Source organism: Chiloscyllium plagiosum, chromosome 6 (genome assembly GCF_004010195.1).
Source record: "Chiloscyllium plagiosum isolate BGI_BamShark_2017 chromosome 6, ASM401019v2, whole genome shotgun sequence".
Classification (NCBI taxonomy): domain Eukaryota; kingdom Metazoa; phylum Chordata; class Chondrichthyes; order Orectolobiformes; family Hemiscylliidae; genus Chiloscyllium; species Chiloscyllium plagiosum.
The window spans coordinates 101,393,265-101,416,019 of record NC_057715.1 but is presented as its reverse complement, the minus strand read 5'-3'; the positions used below and the strand labels follow the sequence as shown (position 1 = coordinate 101,416,019).

General features: G+C 38.9%; 1 protein-coding gene and 1 long non-coding RNA gene across 2 annotated transcripts in view; one reads left to right on the top strand and one right to left on the bottom strand.

Moving 5' to 3' along the window:
* Positions 1-8,580: 8,580 nt before the first annotated feature.
* Positions 8,581-22,755, top strand: part of gabrb3 (gamma-aminobutyric acid type A receptor subunit beta3) — a 312,930-nt gene continuing 298,755 nt past the window's right edge. The window contains exons 1-3 of the mRNA XM_043692280.1: positions 8,581-9,881; positions 9,988-10,079; positions 10,201-10,268. Coding sequence (XP_043548215.1) covers positions 9,799-9,881; positions 9,988-10,079; positions 10,201-10,268 — 243 coding nt within the window. The 5' untranslated portion in view covers positions 8,581-9,798. The remainder of the gene's footprint in view (positions 9,882-9,987; positions 10,080-10,200; positions 10,269-22,755) is intronic.
* LOC122550882 lies at positions 18,306-21,340 on the bottom strand. The gene is made up of 3 exons (XR_006311967.1): positions 21,025-21,340; positions 19,388-19,520; positions 18,306-18,881 (listed from the first exon to the last, which is right to left on the bottom strand). It is a non-coding gene; the product is annotated as an uncharacterized LOC122550882 (long non-coding RNA).

The following is a 22,755-nucleotide window of genomic DNA, read 5'->3' as shown; positions in this document are numbered from 1 at the left end:
CCAAATTGAACTAGTCCCATTGGTCTGCTTTTGGTCCTTATCCCTCTAAACCTTTCCTATCCATGTACCTGTTGAAATGTCTTTTAAATGTTGTAATTGTACTCACCTCTACCACTTCATCTGGCAGCTTATTCCAAATATGCACAGCCCTCTGCTTGAAAAGGATGCCCCTCAGGTTCCTTTTAATCTTACCCCCTCACCCGAAAGAAATGCTCTCAGTTTTGGACTCCCTTACCTGGGAGAAGATCTTGGCTACTCACCTTATCTATGCCTCTACAATGAATTAACACATATCACGGGATGTAATCTTTGCTTGACCCTGCTGACATGCCATCCATTAACTCTAAAAACTAATTGTTACTGTTAGTATAAACTTACTATAAAAACTCACTAGAAATGTCACTTAAGTTGGTTTTGTACTTTTTCAATTTTACTTCCTAATTTTTTTATTTTGACTTATTTTACTCACATCTTAAAAGTATAGTTTTCTGAAATCTAAATAGCTGTAGGATCTTTACAAATAAAACATTATTTAATGTTAGCTACCTCATTAAAAGCAGATTCTCACCATCCAATAAACCTCTTTTCACACTCAGCCACTCCCTGTCATCACACTCTTTTTAAACTTAGTGTTTCCTCTTTCAACACTATTTTCCGAGTGAAGCCATTCACCAGTGTTTGTTCTTTCTTTAAACTAGCCACTTGCTCTTTCAGCAGATGTTCCAAATGAAACCATTCCACAGTCGCCATGCTCTTTTTAAACTTGCTGCCAACTCTTTCAGCACTGTGTTCATTACTAAGCCACTCCCCGATCACCATGCTCTTTTCACAATTGCTGCCTCCTCTATGAGCAGTGTTCAGTTTTAAGCCACTCCTCACTCTTCGTTCTCTATTAAAACTTGCTTTCTTCTCTTTCAGCACTGTGTTCAGAATGAAGCCACTCCTTATTCTTTGTTTTCTTTTTAAACTGGCTGCCTCATCTCTTTGCACAGTGTTCTGCGTGAAGGTTCTCCCTGTTCTCCATGCACCTTATGAACTTGTTGCCTCATCTGTCAGCACTGTGTTCTGAATGAAGCCATGCCACTCTCTATGCTCCTTTTAAACTGCTGTCTTCTCTCTCGTTGCTGGGTTCAGAAGCTTTGTCTCTTGGCATTGCTGTCTGTTCTAAAGTGCCTGAAGAGACACTTAGCGGAGGTGAGTGTAGTTAGAAGATGTATCCCTGTAATGTTTCAATCTGAATAAATCTACCTCAAGTAAAGAAGGTCTTTGGATTTGTCCAGCATAATCTGGTTAGGGGCTTAAGTGATGGATTTGCACCAGGTAGCTCAGGGAGGGGAACTGAAGACCTACATTTCTTTGTCAGTTATCTTTTTTTTGTGTGGAAGAAACACCTTTATAACATGGGAAAGTTAAAGATATTTGGCAGTCATTTATGAGGGATTCCACTGCTATTGCCTCATCAAGACACCAGCAGCTAAGAAATTGCACACAAGAATAATGGACCCAATGATTCAAAATCATTAGTTAACATTTATCTGAGATATATCAGCACCGGTATTGAGATCAATAATAATTTGATAAGCAAGTTGCTTAATTAACCTTCGTGAAATCTCTCAGATCATTCTTGGCTTCTTGGATAAATTGTGAACATTGAGAACAAGATTTCTACTGCAATTATACTCAAATAACATTAATCTGGCAAAGCAATTATCATATCCTGACCTTAAGAATGAAAGGTAACACAATGTGCTTTTTGAAGTCTATACATTCAGTGTCCAAGAAATACACCATTCTATTTTAAATTGAGTCCATCATAACCAAAAATAAGATATTCTGCTGAAAATTACATAAACGATAGAAAACAAGCACATTGATGTAGTGTATTTTAAGAAGAGACAAAATAATCTGAGCATTCTTCAAATAAAGTTTATAGCTGAGAGTCTTATTGTTTTGTGCATGCGATCTATAAAGCTCTTGGTGGCAGCACGGAGAAGGTTTCTGAAATGATATTGCACTGTCCGTGAATAGCAATGTGGTTTAAAAGTAGCTCTGAAAGCATACAATGAAGCAGATGTGATAATTTGCCAAGAGGGCCTAAGGCAGTAGAAACTAAATGTAGTTTGTACCATTCCCTGAGGTTTCAATAATAATATGACAGGAAAACTCATAGATTAAGTAACTGAGAAGATGAATTGCAAATAGAATTTAATATGAAGAAATGTAAGGTAATATATAGGGCCCAATAATATGGACCCAGTGCAAAACTGCGAGACTGTCACTCCAAAGTCTAATTTTTTTAACCTATGCCTAAATGAATTGATCTTGTATAATTTAACAAAATCGTTCCATAATATTTTTCATACTAGGAATGCCATTGGCACAAGTGGAGGCTGAATGTTGGGTTTCAGTAACAATCGAAAGACTGCTAGTCTGCTGAGAATGTTCCCAATTATTTTTTGCGGTGTGGAGTGCTAAGTTTCTAATAGAAAACGGCGGCGGCGCGGTGGCACAGTGGTTAGCACTGCTGCCTCACAGCGCCAGAGACCCAGGTTCAATTCCCGCCTCAGGCGACTGACTGTGTGGAGTTTGCACGTTCTCCCCGTGTCTGCGTGGGTTTCCTCCGGGTGCTCCGGTTTCCTCCCACAGTCACAAAGATGTGCAGTCAGGTGAATTGGCCATACTAAATTGCCCGTAGTGTTAGGTAAGGGGTACATGTAGGGGTATGGGTGGGTTGCGCTTCGGCGGGGCGGTGTGGACTTGTTGGGCCGAAGGGCCTGTTTCCACACTGTAAGTAATCTAATCTAATCTAATCTAAAAAACTAGATATTTGGCATCTTTTGACATCTTGTAAGATTTCCGAGGATGTTGGAATCTGGCTGACCAAAAGACATATAATAGACCTGAGGTCTTCAATCCCATTAGGAATAGCTGTCGTCATTGAGACACAAGCACACTTCAGGTACCCAAGGATCTTGCAATGAATATTTGGATATAATTTTCATCAGCTGAAAGTATTAGATCTGATCAACTTCCTATTTGATATTCTGCTTCATTTTACTTGAAACTAAAGGTAGGAATTTAGCTCAAACCCACTGAGAGAAGGGGGGGCCATTGCATTAAAATTTCCTCATTCATTTTGAGGCAACAAATGATTCTAAAAAGCGCATTAAGAAACAGGCTAGATCAGATATGATAGTTGATCAAAGCAGGATAATAATTAAAGTAGAGAAAGTAAATTCTGTTGTAAAATAAGATAAAATAAAATAACCATATATATGTAAATTTTTTGCCAAGTACATCTGTTAAACATTACACTTCAAATATCATACTTATACTCCAGATAATAAGTTGACCTCTCTATAATGAGATGATGTAAAAAGCTCTCCACCTCATGGAGTTGCCAACAAATGCAATTTTAACTAAATTCCATCCTCTGCATATTTACAGCATCTCTCCATGGTGAGTATCTGAGCAGTAGCCTTAAAATTCTGAATACAACAACTTACATTAGTATAGCACTTCTCGTGTTCTGAAATGTTCTGTTAACTGCTAAGCATCACAAACACATGGCAGGCTCCATAAGAAATGAAATAAACTGACACACTTTACTTCATTCGACACAATTTTCTTTTTCTTCAGTTCTCTGCCTGAAGGCAGTGTAGTGGTTATAATGAGATCCATAGAATATGAGTTCCCTGATTGGGGTTGTTAATCTGATCCAATCACGGAACGCTGGCTGACAGATAAGAACAGGACTGTCAGACATTCTGTTCACTCTGAAAGCTGGCTCTGAGGGAGCTGGATCAGTGTCAAGGATTCCCCATGTGTAAATAAATGATGACTTGGTGATGGGATACCAGCTTTTGTAGAGTTATTTCAGGCACCACAACCTTCACCAGAGCAGTACTGAATCCACCATGGCCAGAACGGGGAACTGTTGGCACTATTCCCTTCCAAATGCCTCTCCAAGGAATCCAGGTTGCTGTGGCAACATGTATGTTGGAGTCTGGAGATATGAATGGTGATGCAGGTGATGCTGGCAGCTCCAACTTTCCTTCCATCACAGGGCTGACTAGGAAACTCTCCCACTCTCAGCAACTGCAATTGACATATGTTGAAAGAATTTGCTGTAGTTTATGCACATCTTCCTTGGCAATCCAGTCCTTCGTGGAGACTTAACCCAAAGGTTCTGGCTCAGAGGTCGGGTGGTACACATTGCACTAAAAGACTCCCAGAGACAATACCCTGCACATAATAATTTCTACATCTGTATTATCTTCCTTCTGAAAATACATTAAGGCAGAAGCATGGCTGAGTAAGGGATAGTTGAATTCTTACATTTTATTCACTAACTTAATTTTTCTTGAAAATGGGTTTACCAATCTGACTTTCTCTCCTTCTAGACAAATGCAGCTCTGAAATGTATCCAGTAAGATAACTTTAATATCTTGTTCGGACAGTTTTACAGTTATCAGATAATGCATTACTTCACCCTAAACAAGATTAGCCAGATGTGTTCACTCAAGAATCATATTCAGCATAAATATGTAGTTTATGGGAACTTGAGAACGTTATTGTTATCATTCCCCATGAAATAAAATACTTGCTTTGATTTATAACTGATCCAAATTGTCTTGAATCTGGAAAATGGTGAATGTAATTCCATTGTCTAAACCCTTCACAATACTCATGTCAAGAGCTACACGGTGATCAGTATTTTTCAATCAAAGCTTCAGTAAGCCAGCAATGCTTCAAAAACCTGGAGAGCTATATGCAGTCTTCAATCATGGAATATTCATAGAAGGATAGAATACATTACAAAGATAAAGCACAGGAAAAGTATATTTGAGGGCACCAGTATCTATGAAACTTCAAAAAAGCTTTTCTTTGCAATTCTGATTAAGCAGTACATACACAATAATTTAAGAATCTCAACTAAAAAGCAACTTAGACTCAGGATTATATGCTCTACATTGTCCAAGTTTCAACATGTTATAAGAATACAAAGCAATAATTGTATCATCTCAAATGTATATTTCATAAATATGATGTGGTGTACATTTCACAAGTCGTCTCCAAGAATACAAGGGTGATGGACAGAATTCATAATTAAGGAACAGTGGTATTAGTGTAATTTAAAGATCATAGTATTGGTGCTATGACACCCTCAGTTACAAGCAAATTAGAGAAGCAAGTGATACAATTGATTGATTTAGTATACATATAATCAGTTGGAATCAAATATCAATTTGTGGAACTGCATCAGAGTATAGTTTATCAAATTCTACCTTTAGGATTCTTCTGGCACGGTAGTAGTATTCCTACCTTGGAACTAGGAGGTCTCAGTTCGAGTCCCATCTATTCCAAAGGTGTGCAATAATATCTCTGAACTACTTGATTATAAAATATCTATTTTGTTCAATCAAAGGAGAACTTAAGAGCTAATAATTCCCTAAGGAAGAGAAAAGAGTATGAAACATTTTGTTTTTCATTTTAAAATTATGACAACTGGTGATTGAAATCAAAACATTTAATTAAACAATGTGTTATTTGTGAAATTTCCAAGACAGAAAGCTAAAAATTGATTTCAGAGGCAGTGACACATTGGGATGTTCTTGAGCTGAAATAAATCAATTCTTCTTCAATTTTATTTAGGAGTTTCCCAGTAAAAGCCTTTAATATTATAAACATTGTTTGATAATTCCAGTTTGTGGGCATAGGTTTAGTTAATGACGTCTCCACATTCAATGTAAAACGCTCAGCAGTAACTGCTTGATGTCTCCAAAAATCTGATATAAAATGCAAAGAATTAATAATGAGGTTGAAGTTGCTGATCATTGTCCAGTTGTCTACTTTTAAATAGATGGGGTTTATCACAAATATTTCACTTACACAATCCTGAATTCTTATGCTGTTACAGTGTGCAACAGCATATTTGACACAATTTTGACATATTGATGGTAATAAGAGGGGATTGTGGAATAGATTCGATGGGATTATGAGAAGCTATGTTTGAAATAATTATATGGATTAGAGAAGATGCAATTTTGAAACTTGCCTCAGAAAGTGGTGGAAGTGAAGTCAGTAAATATTTTAAGGTGAAGGTAGGTAGATTCTTATTAAACAAAGAAATCAAAGATCATCAGGACTGGATGGGAATATATAATTTGGAACATAACTGGATCAGCCATGATCTTAATGAATGACAGAGCATGTTTTGCCATTTGTATGTTTGTATGTATGTATCTTCAAGTCATGATGACCAGCATGTGGTTTGGGGCACAATGAGAATTGAGGGCAAGCATTCTAGAGACAAGATAGATTGCATGCTGTGGGAAGCATAATATATTAAAGGAGTTGGAGTTTAAGAGGAGGGAAGTAGTTTATGAGAATTACCCATGATATTGGGGGTTTGTCTCATGAGTAAAAGTTAAATACATTGGGACTCTACTCACTGGACTTTAGAAGAATGAAAAGTGATCTCATTGAAATGTACAGGATTCTTAAGGGGCTTGACAGAGGAAGTGCTGAGAGGATGTTTCCCTCATTGGAGAGTGATGAGGAGGAATTTCATGTCAGAAGGTTTTTTAGAACTCTTTGTCACAGAGAGCTGTGGGGGCAGAGTTCTTACATATATTTAAGGCTGAGGTAGATTCTCGATCGGGGGGGGAGATCGTGGGTTATTAAGAATGGTCAGCAAAGTAGACAGGAGGAATGTTAGACCAGCCATGATCCAATTGAGTGGTGGAGCAGACTAGAGGGGCCTAAAGTCCTACTCCTGTTCCTCTTTCTTATGGTCATATACTGGGCCGGCATTCATTGAAGATGGTCAATGAGCAAATCTTTGGAACATGAAGTTACCTATTGTTCATGTTCTGGTAATAACTTGCAGCTGTCTGAAACATGCTGTTTGAAAACATTTGTGAACAACATAATGGGGCAGCACGGTGGCTCAGTGGTTAGCACTGCTGTCTCACAGCGCCTGGGACCCGGGTTCAATTCCTGCCTTGGGCAACTGTCTGTGTGGAGTTTGCACGTTTTCCCTGTGTCTGCGTGGGTTTCCTCCGGGTGCCCCGGTTTCCTCCCACAGTCCAAAGAAGTGCAGGTTAGGTGAATTGGCCATGCTAAATTGTATAGTATTAGGTGCATTAGTCAGGGGTAAGTGTAGGGGAATGGGTTTGGATGGGATGTTCTTCGGAAGGTCGGTGTGGACTTGGTGGGCCGAAGGGCCTGTTTCCATACTGTAGGGAATCTAATCTAATCTAATAATGCAGGAAAGACCTTTTTGCAGGTAGGAAGTATTCCACATTTATGTTTCTTTTTAAAAAAAGAACCAAAAAGAATAAGTCTTTGATAGAATGAAGTGGAGGAGGAATGGAGGGCACCAATAAAGCATCAAAGGGTGATTGATGTACATAAGGATGACTGTTTCCACAAAATGTACTCAAATGGATGCAGAAGAAAAAAATGATGACTGTTGACCTGAGTTAGCACAGTGACCTCTCGAGATTAAGTAATTCCTATCATGATGCTGGACTAATATTCAACTTATAGTTAAATCAATAACTTAATGTCTCACTTCCAAAATGGGTTGCATTAGGAACTGAGAGAAAGGCAGCAGTATATTGGCACAGCTCGCTGTAATTTCTCAGGAGCTCATTCTGTACAATGTGCGGCTTAATTCACTCAGTCGCACCGAACAAAAGAACTATGGTAATATTACATTCACCTTCAAAGCTGGGTACACTTTCCCATGTCTTCGACATCCCGGTCTTTTCTCTTTTGGTTGGACCACGGGACATTGTGGGTGTCTGTCTCCGATGAGGGCTGGGGTAGGTGGTCGCCCTGGTTGTAACCCCCCCCCCCCCCCCCACCTCGCCCCCCAGCCCGTTTGTGGGTGTTATACAAGGCGGGCTCAGGGGTCGCCTTCTTCCCAGAGAGACCCCTCTCTCTCGCGCCTGGGACCTGTCCCCTTGAGCCGCGCTTCGAGCTGGAGATGGAGACTGTACTTGACTGCACTCTGTCTTGATCCCTGCGTGTCCGTGGTTCAGTTGGACGGTGCTGCACACACAGCTCAGTGTCCGGGTGCAGTCAGTATTTCAGTGAGATTGGTGGAGAATGAATAAGGCTGAAGCTAGGCGGCAAGAATAACAGAACACACCGCGGGAAGGCTGGGTGACAGAGACAATAAACCCGCAGCTTAAGAACGCCTCTTATGAAACTTTCTAAACGGTTAGCAGTTAAATGTTAAACAAAATCGGATGGATGCCGTTTTTAAGAAATGAAAGCCGAAGTATTTTCACACACGCCAACAAAGGGGTCTTGAATGGTCTTTCTAAAATAGCATTGTATTAAATTGTTTTAAACTCAAATTCCTTGCTGGATGTTCAGATAATTTATTGTTTTTTTGTTTGTTAATCGTTAATTGAGGATAGTGGGTGCCCGCTTCTTGAACACCGGTGGGTTGATGCTTTGGGCTGTGTGTTGGCAGCTGAAGGTGGCACTGCCAAATGCTGGCCGGCTTAAAAAAAAAAGCAGAGAGCACTTGGGAAACTGAGCTGCAGCTTCAGTGGAGAGAGAAACAGGGAGAAGGCAAGGAGAGTCAAACTCCGAATTGTTAACTCTGTTCCTCTCTCCCCACGGTCCTGCTAAGTTTAACCAGCGTTGTTGCTTTTAAACCGGAGCTATGCAAGCCCCAAGCTGAGGACAGTGATCTAACTCAGTCTCCCCCACTCTGCAGACCTCCTGCTCGCCCCTTTTCCCGGGGCTGAGGTGTCCGATCAGGTCGGCAGCCAGACCCTGGCCCTCCAGGGTTGGAGAGACTGACTCTCGGCCCTGGACCAGCCCCCCCACCACCCCCCTCCGCCTCTCGCTGCCTGGTTGGTTACTGGCGCTGTCAATCCGCTCTCCGCTACAATCACGGGCGAGGCTGGAGGCGAGTATTTTCATCCCATAGCCCCAGCTCAGACATGACATTTTTGGTGCTGTGTGCCAAGCCTTTGAATTTCCAGGAACTCGTGTCCAAACCGTGTGCGTGCATCAGAGACAGCGAGGACAGAGAGAGGGAGGCAGCTGGCTGTGTAGGGTGATAGGTAGATAGAGAGAGAGAAAGAAAGAACGAGGCAGCCCCTTTTCCTCTCTCAATCTACGGGGTGGGGAAACTGGGGATGGCAACAGACTGGATGTGTTCCCACCTTGTGGCTGTTTCCATTGCCTTAGCGCCGTGTCTGCGGGAATGATGCGTTTGTCGTGAGCACTATCCACGTCTCCATCCTTATTCCCCACCCCGGGGCCCCCACTCCTAGGGTTGTTGGGTCTGTTGTGTGGGTGAGTGTTGGAGGGAGAAATTCTTCAGCCCAAAAGCTTTCCCCTGAATATGGCAATGTGTGGAGATCTGAATTTCGACTGAGTGAGTGAGTGAGGAGGAATATCGAGAGGGAGAGAGAGAGTGGGTGGTGGGGAAAAATAGCTTGCTGCAACCGCCTAGGAAACAGTGCTTTGACAAAATGCATCCATCCTTGAAGCATCACTAGATTTTACTCGGAAGAATTAACTGCGTCGTGTGCAGATAGAAAGGAACATTGAAATAACTCACAGCGCCGAGATAAATTGTTGTGGGGTTTTTTTTTGATGTTGTTTGTTGTTCTCCTGTGATCATTTCCGAGCCATGTTACTGGACGGGTGAATGTGTGGTCTGCAATTTCCGCCGATGCTTTGGGATTTGCGGGTTATTCCGCACTGTGCCATACATTTGCTATTTTAACCCACGGACTAATCGCAACGCCAAACAACCGAGGAATGTGGAAATATCAGAGAAGGCGATACTTTGGTGTTCTGTCAGCGCCGGTGGTGTTGGTGGCTGTGGTCTGCTGTGCCCAGAGGTAAGACCCCTCCGGCGTGGAAGCGAGCGGCGGATCCTGTGTGATGTTTGCAATGGGCAAAAAACACTTTCTCTCCTCCACCTTGTGTTTTGTGTTTCGTTTCCAGCGTCAATGAACCCGGGAACATGTCGTTTGTGAAGGAGACAGTGGATAATCTGCTGAGGGGCTATGACATTCGCCTAAGACCGGATTTTGGAGGTATGCATTCTGTGCTCAATCTATCAATTTCCATCCCCCTCCCCTTCCCCATCAAGCTATGTTCAAAAACATGTGTGTAGCAAGTGCTTAACTCGCCACCCCTGGTTTCCACACAATCCAGGTCCACCAGTAAGTGTCGGGATGAACATAGATGTCGCTAGCATTGACCAGGTGTCTGAAGTTAACATGGTGAGTGATCATTGTTTTGTCTACATCCAATGGACGGCTCTAACCCACGTTGGCTGTTCAGTTATTAGTCATGTATATCTGTGAGGATGCACAGGCATGATATTCTGAATTATGGGGCGATTTTAATGGTGCTGTTGTGGTGTAGATGGGTGTCTGCTCCCCCTCTCTCTAGGATAGTGGACCCCATTTTAGATGAGGCGTGTGATCCGCTGTTGGGGAAAGTTCCCCTCCCCTTTACGCGGTGACTGTAGGTTGATCGTTGGGCTGTACAGGGAAGCAGCAGTATCGCGTAGATTGGCGAGCCAGGGGTTGGTGCCATCTGCCGGCTACCCCCTCCGCCGAGATTATGCAAAACTCGTGGCTGTGCAATCCCATAACCAGAGGGGTAGGTATGCTGAACGTGCGAATCTCTCAGTCTCTCTCTCTGGACATGTGAACTGCTCGTGTAAGTTTACTGTGAGGGAGATGCATGGCGTTTCGCTGTCCGAGGTGCTGAATTCCAACATGCATCTGCAAGTGATTAGTGTTAATTTCTTGGAGAACGGAAGGTGTGGAGAGGATGTCATAATGCAATCAGTGTACCGTCCACTTCACAGAGCTCAGCTCTTAGAAATTTTAACATAAACATATCATTTGAACACAGCAACAGCAATGCATAAAATGTAAACTAATTAATAGAACCATCAATCTAAGAGTGGAAGTAGCCCTTCGACCATCGAGTCTGCTCCGCCATTCAACGAGATCATGGTGATCTGACAATCCTCCTCTCCACTTTTCTTCCTGATTCCCCTCAATGATTAACAATTTCTCCTTCTATCTCAGCCTTGAGTGTACTTATTCTCCAGCATAGGAAAACAAGACGTGGTCCTTTGCAGTTCCCCAATAAAGTGAAATGTAAATTAAAGATTAGAATTCTGTTGATATCTAACTTGATATGTATTATGCCCCATGGAATATTGCAGTTCATCGTTTTTGTTAATCAACCTATTTGAAGTTAAAATATTGTTCAACAAAGAAAACTTACCGAAAACATGCTTTAAATGTAATTATTCCTCTTTGTGAATCCTGACAATTATGATTTGGCAGTTTTAATGCATTTGAATTATTTTTCTAAATAATAATTTATTTGCATTCAGTGCTATAGGCAATTTGAGACGCTGGGGAGGCAGGTGTATAGGCAGGTTCATTCCTGAAATTTCCTCCTCACTATTATTAATGTGTGTGCCTTTACAGCACTGAGTGACTCCCTGCACCATCATTATAGTTTAATTCAGTCCTGTCCTTATCCAATGTGCACTTCCAGTATGGAACATCGAGTGACAATCAGGAGTTGGAGTCATGGCCAATTGAACCTCTGAACTGAGGGATGTGGAGACAGTTTGTAAAATAAAACTAAGGAAGGACATGCATTTATAAAATGCTTTTCATGAGGTCAGGGTATTTGAAAATGAAATAAGCACTTGGAAAGTCTAGTCACCATTGTGATGTCAGACCATGTTGCATCCCTCCTTTTCCTCTTTGCTCCCTCCCTCAACCTTCCCATTACAGCTAAAATCAACCAACATAGTCTATGGCCTTTCCGGTCTATAAGGCTCACGGAATCGCCCGAGGAACTCACTAAAGCTTAATGGAAACAAATTAATCTAGTCTGGCAAATTCTACATTGAACTTGTATTAAAAATATGACTTTATATTTCATTTTGGCATGATATAAAAGATCAAGGGAAACGAGTTTTTCGGTCATTTTCCATGAAAGAGCGTTTGAGCTACTGAGATATCATTGGCCCTTTCATACACTTTTCATGACCCCTAGATTTGGGTCAATTGGCAAAGTTGTCATTAGCAGACTATTTGGAGAAAGCAGTATTGGTGTCAATTTCTTGGGATATTGAAATACTGGATGGAACCAACCTAGAACTACCACAGGATTAAGAATATGCCATTCAGTCTATCACAGCTGTTTTCTATTCAATCAGATCCTGGGCAACCTATATCTCAATCTATTTATTAACCTTTTCTCTAAATCCATTGGAACACATTGGAAATTTTCATTGTTGAAAATACAAATAACCCAACATCTAATGGAAAGCAAGTTCCAACATTCTGCCCCTCTTTACAAGTTACAGAATTCCATTAGCCTTAATGAGGGAAATCCTGCTTCCTGATTCATTCATAACGGACTTGTTATGAACACTGAAGCCCACAGAATTAAATAGACAGTAACCATTTGGATATGAAATCAGATTTGAGATGGAAAACAAAGAATAGTGATGAACTGTTAAGCAACTTGGGTATGTGCTTTAATGGTTAATTATTTATGGTTCTTGATCCATGAGGCCTATTTCAACTGAGTTAAAATCTCATCACCTATTTTCTTCATGATTTTCTCTTTCTAATTAGTTTAAATCTTTTCCCACCCTCCTAATTGCTTTTTTTTGGAAAGAATGTGTAAGTTTCCAGTTGAATGGAAGTCATTTATCCATAATCCTAATGGCTCAGGAATCTGAAGGTCTGACTTAGGTACTATGTTTCCAGTTGTGTGTAGGATATAAAGTGAAGAAAGGTTTGTGTCTTTTGACATAAACAGTCCATTCTGGCATATATGTTACACTTGAACATTCTCCCATTTTTCTCATATAAATCTATCTTCCTAATCTTCCAGTCTTGTCTCCCAAACTTCCTCTTAAAATAATTGATTTATTTCAACCATTCTCTGTGGTAGAGAGTGCCACATTCTCATCACTCTTTGAGTAAAAGAGTTCTTTCTGAGTTCCATATTTGATTTCTTGGTAGCTATCTTATATTGATGGCCTATAGATAAGCAGAAACATTCCCTTCATGTATAGGTGATTCTGTGTACTACCATGTTTTTAAGACCTAAGTTAGTTCATCTTTATTCAGGAGGAGAGGTCCAAACATTTTCATTTTTTCATGACAAGTATTTCCAGCAGTTCAAGTATGATTCTTACAAATCTCTGCACTCTCGCCAATGCTTCTATACCCTCTTGATAATATTCTGACTAGAACTGTGTTTGCTATCATATAATGGCCTTGCTAAGTTGTGTACATTTACTGAATGATGTATTTGTACTCTGAGATCTCCTTGTTCCTCCACCTCCACATAGACTTGCACCTTCCAGGTAATAAATCATCACCCTCTTCTTCATACCTAAGTGTACTGTTATGTTGAAGCTCATTTTGCAATTATGTGTACTTTTTGCAAGTTTATTAATGCTCTCCTTAATTTGTTGCAATTTCCCTCAGTGATCATTCAGTGTCATCTACAAATTTAGAAGTTGCAATTTTGATTCCAGAGTCTGAATTATTTATGTAAATAGTGAACAACAATGGTCCTACTGACCCTTGTAGATCACCGCTTCCTAACTACTTCCATATTGCAAAATTGTCATTTGCTCTTACCCTCCAAATTCTATATTGAAACCAGTTACATTTTGCCGTAAGTCCCTGATTCTGCAATCTCTGACCCCATTCATTAAGCTATGTAGAAGCACCATATTGAAGGCTTTTTGACAGCACAGATATATTACATCTACCAATGAACCATTTTCTATTTTTCCATTATTCCGCAACAAAAATCAATACAGTTAGTCAAGTAATGTTTTCCATTTTTGAAATTCATGTTGACTATTTAACATTGCAATTTTCTTTTTGAAATGTTCTTCTATTCTCTCTAATAGTGGAGATTCCATTACATTTTCAACCCCAGATATAGGCTGACTGCTCTGTAATTCCCTGAGCATGTCCCTCTTTTTATAAATAGGAATTACATTAGCTATTCACCAGTCTTCTGGCATTATACCTTTTCCTAATGAATTATTAATTCTGTGTAGTAACGTCTCTACTATCTTTCCTTAGATTCCTTTAAAATATGTTGAACTAATTCATTCAGACCAAAGACTTCATCCTCTTTCAGTTTGATTAGTTCATTCAATACATTTGCATTTTAAAATAATTTAAATACATGTATCTCATTACACATCTCATTATTTCTTGTCATGCCTAACTGTTCTATCAGCTTAGTTAACACCGAAGTAAAATAATCAGTTATTTTTTTTGCCAGCTTTTTATCATTACTCGAGTATCCTTCATTCTCTCCCCTAACATTCCTATTTCTACTCCATCTTTTCATTTATCAATGTCCTGTTGAATGTTTTCAATTTTTGCTTTATGATTCATGATAATTTTATTTGATAGTTCCTCTCTGTCTTCCTTCTTACCTTTTCAACATCTTGGCCTGCGGATATCAAGAGATTATTTCTGTCCCAGTGCAAGACGGCACTCAAGTTTCCAATCCAAAACTCAAAAATGTGCAAACTAATCCTGACAAGAAGTTGATTTAACTCTGACACAACATGAAACAGTTAAAAACTCATTGGAAAATGGACTCTTCTGTTCTCTATGTAATTAGTAAGTGTCTCATTCTGACCCTTCAGAACCATATCCTTTATTCATTCACTTTAGTGTGATATATATTTTCCTGCATCATGTTAAGCACTATTTTAGATGTAAGACCATAAGATTTAAGCTATTCAGCCCATCAAGTCGACTCTGCCATTTGATTCATCACTAATATGTCTCTCAACCCCATTCTCCTAACTTTTCCCTGTTATCTTTAATTCCCTTTGTAATCAGAACCTATCTATTTCTGTCTTAAAGATACTCATTGACTTAACCGCAGTGTTTCCCATTGTTTTCCTGCATTGCTGTTTGCCAATTTCCTTGCTCAGTTTACTTTCCTAAATTTTATTGTCATCCCTTCAAAATTAGCTTTTCTCCAATTTATTAACTTGCCTTTCACTATGCTTACGCCCTTTTGTATTATCCTCTTACAGTGTGATATTCTGCTCATTACTGACCAGCTGATGTCTTACCTTTTCTGTTTTTATTCTATTATTCAATTTTATTACTAGATCCAGGAGGAAATCTTTGCTTGTTGCAATTTTTTGCAAATTGACTTAAAAATACATATTGTGGAACTCCATTCCCTTAAACCATTTACTTACCTCCATGTCCAAATTAATATCAGGATAGACAAACTTGTTCATGATGTTACTTTATTTTATTGATTTTACATTCTTCACCCCACTTCTTTCTATTTCATGTATTACTTCATACTTCCTACTCCCCTTTCTCATTTTAGGTGGTTTGTAGCCTAAACCTCTCATTCTGATTTGTCCTCTATTGTTATTTATCTCTATCCATGTGGATTTGTTTATATCCTGAAGGTAGCTTTGGCCCTTTTCCCTACTGTGATTATGTTTTCTTCTATAAGTACTAGGTCTTCTCCTTTTTACTTTATCTTTCTAAATAGGTAATATGGTGCCATGTTTTCAGAAGCTATTACATGTTGACAGTCTCTCCATCAGGAACTTTCTCCCACTGTCTGGAGAATGAATGTGGCACTGGACAAAATCTGGAGATAACTGCTCATCATTAAAGAGATAGTTCATGTCCTTAATCTAAAACTTTACTGCTTAGAGCCCTTCGCAGAGTGCGAATCTTGTTCTGTCTGCATTAATAATTTGCACATGCCTGCGGTAATTTGGTCTCCTATTCTAGAACCTTTTGCATTTTCTCTTCGATTTTCCGAACATTCTTCTTTTGAAATCTCATACTATTCAGGATGCTGGATAACATCTGCAGAAGTACTCATCCAGCTATACAGTTCCCTACAATCACCACTTTTTAATTACCTGCACTGATTCCGTGTCTGCAGCTACTTGTTATGCTGCGTCTGATGGTGACTCTGTGCTTTTAGCGTGACTCTTAAAGCCTCTGTCACTGGTAGTTCATTAGGGATTCTCAGTAAGAGAAATCCAGCTCCTATGCTGGTTCCTATGTACCCTTCTACTCTATATGTCACTGATTGCACTCACTGATTTTTCTACTCCAAGAATCTAGACTTCTCGAACATCAACTGCAGAAAACCTTTTCCTATCCAGATATTGCAGAGTGTGTTAGGTTGACTTTCATCAAATAAATAAAGAAAGGTGTTGTTATGTCTATTCAGGGCCACAAGCTGTTCAGGTGTTTTGTTCAGTGTGATCCATATGCTATTCTGATTATGCAGTGGCAAAGTAATGTTGGATGTTGCCATTTTAAGATGAAGCGCAGTGAAGTGCTTGTGCATTGCTGTCTTTAATTAAGATTTTTGCTTCCCTTTTTGGCAAAGTTTGACTGTCACCAACCATATAACATCTGGTCATGTGGTGCAATTTGCAATAGATAAAACTATGCCTGTGAAAGTTTGGTATCACATTGGTGTTGTGACACTGCTCTGGAGATCACAGTTACTGACTGGTGTATTGCTAATTAGCTGTTGCACAGATTGATTTACTGTATGGTCTTTGTTAAAATCAGGAAAATCTACCACTGTGAAAGCAGAAATAGAAACAAAGTATGTGAAGGCTCAGCAATTTATTTTGTACCGTGAAAGTAACTCCATAAAAATTGGGTAACATCAGTGGAATATATCAGTCCATAATATACTACCTTGGGATTTTAATATGTCTGAGCAGGCCCCATGCCTTCCATTGAGTTCTACTGCTCTAACAAGTAGAAAACAGGCCTGGAGAGAGATCTAGATAACATGTTTTTCCTTTTCTCTGATACTTTTGATTCAAAAGCAAATCATATGATTTTAAATGTACAGATCTTATGATGGTCATACCTTGATGTAACATCATATTAATGTCTTCTTGCTATAATGCTTATACAATTGACATTTGATAGCCTGCATAGTGTGCATGTTCTCCAAAAGAGAAAACGCTGGAAAATCTCAGCAGGTCTGGCAGCATCTGTAAGGAGAGAAAAGAGCTGATGTTTCGAGTCTAACTGACCCTTTGTCAGTGTGCTTGTTCTATTGCTTTTAAATGATTATGGAGAGCTTCTGATTTCTCCTCATCGCTGGTGATCTGATTTGATATGTTACATTGGTTTCCTCAGTTTTTCTGAGCTTAGATATAAAATTAAAACAGTACTATGATTGTTGTCTTTGAATCAATCACTCAATTATTGGAAAAAAAACAGATAGAAAGTAGAATCATTAAGCCACACTTTCCCCTGTGACAATTTAAACCTAAAGAAATTATACTTTTATTTGAATGTAAATGGTTAGTTGTGGAACCGCGATGTCTTATACTTCACAGCTGAACAGTAATGAATTGATCTTCTGGGGTAAGGTTACACTGTCAGAGCTCCTGTCTTTTGAATGGGACAAACAAGTGAGGCACTGATTGCCTTCTTAGGTAGAAACAAAAGATCCCATGGGACTACTTGGAAGAACAGTGAGGGAATCTCCCTAATGTCTGCACCATTTCAACTCATGTGTTCTTATAAAACAATATCTAGTCATTATTTCATTTATGCATATGAATCTTTCAGACCCTGATGTGCAAACATTAGTTGCCATGTTTCAAATCTAAAATAATGACCACACTTAAAAAGCCCTTCAGTGGATATAAAGTACTTTGGGACATTCTGGGATCATGAAACACACCGTATAAAAATAGTTCTTTATTTTCATTTCTTTTTAAGGGAAATTTGTCTTGCAATACCTTTTAAATGAATTGTAGAAGGTGTAGTAATGTAACCAGTTCTATAATATTATCATTACATTATTGATTTTGTCTTCTGTAACTAACTCAGTATTTTTAATCTGAGAAATAACAGAAAATACAAGTTCTTTGTCTCTGACACTGCATGAAATGTTTCAATGTCTGGCACAGAACTTACTCCAGCAACCAGCATGTGATGTTAGAGAGGATGGTCCAGGAAAAGAGTCTGTTTCTCCAACAATGCACCTTCTTTAATCCACATGAGCAAGGACAGAATATATTTAAAATTAATCATATCATGTCTTTTTTATTGTGCTACATATTTTCCAAAATTACAGTGGCGTAACTGTAAACTTCCATCTGAATGTCATGTTTTGAAACTGTGAAGTTAATGCAAGAGGTAATGTTCAAAGATGTAGTAATTTGTAATCTGATTTACTGCTGATTGGTGCAGTGGGTTAGAATAATGTAATCTCTCCTTTGGGCCCTGGCCTGGAATCTATCCCAGATAGATAGATGAACAGATAGACTGAAAGTTGTTTGCCTCAGAAAATTCAAAAGAAAATGAGTTTGGGCTCTTCACTTGTCAGATTCTTCATTCCTTTTAACCTGTGTGCTGGGCATTCTTGGACACATTGTGTCATTTTGTACAGCAATGAAGCAGAGCCATTTTTTCAGATGAGCCAAGAACTGCCAAAATATTGCATTGTAATGTGATCTATTTACAAAGTTGCAAAGTAATGTTAGTTGACAATATTTTGAATGTTCTTTAACCCAGATTTGAATTATGAATACATATTGTCATATATTTTATCTACTGCACTGGGGAGAAATCCGGTAGTTCATTGATGTCATATAATAGCCATAATGGTAAACTGTTCAGTAAAGAGAAGAGAACTTTATGCTACATTGCAAGCTCTGAATGCTTACAGAAAATTTATAAATTTAAGTTCACTGAAGCTTCTGGGTTTTTTGAGCTCTTATTGAGTTTGAGCACAAAGCATATTGTCCCATTCATTAATTGTAGAAGAGAAATCTGAAAAAAATAGAATTTAATATTTTGATCTTATGCTATGAATGTTAGCCATTGCTCAGTAATTATATTTTGAGATGTAGTCATACATATTTGAGATTGTCTCCATCCATATTTTACTACTCTACATATTAATGACTGATATCAATACTGAAAAATTACAGTAAGACTAATGAGAAATTTCACAGGAGAGACAAGTTCTCCTGTAAGATATTATTGCACCTTTAAGACCAATTCAAAATCATCACTATCATGCGACCTAATGTTACCATAAATCAATACAAACACATCTATATTGTCATGAGAAAAAAAACACACATTCACTCACTACTATATGATCAGTCCCTGGTTTATTCTTTGAGACGTGGGTATCTCTGATAAGGCTAGTATTTGTCGCCCACCCTGAGTTGCCTCAGGCTATTTCAGACAGCAGTTGAGAGTCAATCACTTTATTAACAATCTGGAGTCCGATATTGGCCAGATTAAGTAGGACTGACCAATTTCCTTACCTAAAGTGCATTTGCTCTTGCAGCATTTTGAATTCTCAGGGAGCTTGGGAAGCGTACGTTTCCCTGTTTACACAACAGTGATGCCTTGGTCCGTTAAAATCTATTTTTCCAATTAGTCTGCACCCTTTTTCTCCTGTAATATAAATTGTCACAATTGTTTGACATTTAACATTCTTATGTTCATCCAAATGAATGCAAAATGAAAAGCTTAGCAACATCTCTCTATTCAGCAATTTTACAAGACATGATTACTTTTGTATAATACAGTTCGATAAAATCATGAAATAAACCAGTGCCTTTCTTCCATTACCCTCTCCTCAGTCTCTAAAAACATGCTGGTAATTTCAGTTTTGAAAGTTCAACTGCAAAATTTTCTCTCCTGTGTGGATTCAAGTTGCAATGCCATCATAAGTTCTTAAGATTTTATTTTCCAATAGCCAGGCACATTAAAATGGAAATTATTGAATTAAAAATACCATTAATAGGACAATCAGTCAAATTATTTTTCTTTGTCAATGCATAAGACAGCATGGAAGGAGTTTTAACTCCACTTTACCTGGCAAGCATGAACAGAATGTGTGTCTAGTGAAAATCACATGCGAATGTTTACCATTCTGTGGTTGCTTACTCTACATTTAGTGCTTTTAGAATGCCATACACTATTCAGGTGTTTTTATAAATAGGAGCATAGGCACAAGACTAGGCTATTTAGTCCCTCCACCCTGTAACATTATCCAATTTGATCAGTGCTGATCTGTACCTTAATTCCATCTACCCACAGTGGTGGCATAATCCATAATAATACTGCATAACTAAAATTTATCAACAATAGTTTTGAGATGTTCAATTGACTCATACTCAACAGCTTGCTGGAGCAGAGTTTCAGATTTATAATACCGTCTGTGTGAAAATCCTTTGTCAATACACTGGGCACCCAAGTACTAATATTAAGGTTATTCTTTCTTGTTCTGCACTCTCCCACAAGAGGAAATGCTTTGTTTCAATTTATTCAATTAAATCCTTTAATCCTGCTAAAAATCTCAATAAGATAATAGGAAGCTGTAATCTTCCATTAATGTGCAATTGGTATTTGACCACTGTAGAAGTACCAGGTAGCTGTCACAATTTAGTCATTCTGTGGGAGTCAAAATTCCTTTCACTTTTCCACTCTACTGACTTGGCTAAAGATAATCTTTTGAAGATAGGAATTATATCCTTCTAATCCCACTGCTCCTGAATAGTTCAGATAAACCCAAGCCAAGACACCACATGGATCATTACTGAAGGCACTAGATGAAAACGTTCAGGGGCCTGCATACAAAATGTACCGGAAGATGTTTCCCTCATTCATCATTGTAGATTGTGTTATTTAGGAATGCTGCCCTGAGGGGGCATGACTCCAAGAACATTCATCATTTAGCAGGGAACTATTGGGTAAAGGCAAGGAATAATTAGTGGAAGGAAAACTATCATAATACTTTGTCATTAGAAATGCGAGGGATGAGTATCTCACTGGTTCAATTCCTTACTCTGCAAACTGAAACAAAATTCATTTGTGTTAACAGTGCTGGTGACCTCATTAATCACTGCCTTCATCCTGCATTGTAGAACATTGAAACTATTGGTCCAATTCTTACCTTGATGACTTATCAATTTGGCAAATGCATGAGCTCTTCTACAAACACACTGTTGCTTGAGTGATGCCAATTGATTTTCCAAACTCACCAGGCTCATTGAGAGAGGCTGCTTCTGGTATCTTGATCTCAATTTGTATGAAAAAAGCATGTCCTTCCTGGTGTGAACCTCTGTCGGTAGCATATCCAGTGTTGTTTATGAGAACCTGAGTGCAGTATTTCCTTCTGTTACACAGCATAGGAAGGGATTCAAACACCCCACATGATCAACAATGAGCTCCTGGTTTCCCTATTCTTAGGGTGGCACCCAATCATAATCTCTGCCCTCTTCTCTAAACATTGAGAGTAGTTACCAATGCAGGATCACATCCTTAAATACCAATCAAATGTTGTTGCTACAATGTATACGACAAGTGAATCAATTGAATATGAGATGCAGCATGCAGTCAAGATATTTCAGTACATTGCCCACTTCCTGCAGGTTGTAAATTAGTAAGCAACAGAACTTTTAACACCTGTGGCATTTTGGTCTGCTGTGCGTTTAAAAAACAATTTTGGAGTTTGCTAAAGTGATAAGTCATTAAGGTAATAAATCAGTGGTATGTTTTAAATATTCTACAATGCACGATGAAGGGAGTGATTAATGTCATTACCCGGATTGTTAACAGACCAAGGAAAGTATTATCCATTGATGTAAAACCCATCTAATTCACTGATTTCTTTTACTGGAAGAAATCTGCTGTCTTTACCTCGTCTAGCCTACATGTGATTCCAAATTTAACATGGTTGACTCTTAATTGTCCTCTAAAGTGGCCTAGCAAATCATTCAGTTCATGGCCAGTTAGGTATGGGCAACAAATGTTGGCCTTGCCTGTGACACCAACATCCTATGAAAGAATACAAAAAAGTGAATGATTTTATAATTTGCTACAGCTTAACGGTACAAACAAATTCTTCTCATCCCAGGTTCACAATTATAATCATTAGGAAAAAAATGAGTGGACTGCAGGATCAGTGCAAGTAGCCCACCAAAATGACATCATGAACAAGCTATATGACTGAGGGAATTATTGACATATGTTTGGCAGATTGAATGCCAATCTTATCAAGCGGACACTCACCTTTAAGACCATTTGTGGCAAGAATTCCAAGACAGTATATTCAAAGGGTGTTGTGTCTCTTAAAGGGGGGCTGGACTCAGTAAATTCAATCATTGCACTTGGGGCTTCAGGATATTCAGTGCATACAATGACTGAGAACAGCTTTCAATATCACATTTCTTAATTGAATTTAGACTCCACAAACCACCATATTGTAATTTGAATCCATGACCCCAGTGCAATAGCTTGAAATTCTGGATTGCTAGTCCAATGGCAGTACCATTGGACCTCTGTCTTAAATACAAAAGGCTAAAAATGATTTTCAAAGTAATCAATTAGCAAAGTCTTCACATTACCCAGCAGTTCTATGTTTGGTACAACAGAGCTGTGGGGGCAGAGTCCTTGTATATATTTAGGATTGAGATCATTAGATTCTTGACTAGTGGAGGAATCAAGGATTATGGGGAAAGGGCAGGACAGTGGAGATGAATGTCCGATCAGCCATGTTCCTATTGATTAGCAGAGCATACCCAAGTGGCTGAATGGCCTACTCCCATTCCAGTCTCATGTTTGTAATGCATATTTGCTTCAATTTTGCTGGAAACAGGGGTCCCTGAGATCTTTCTCATTGTAA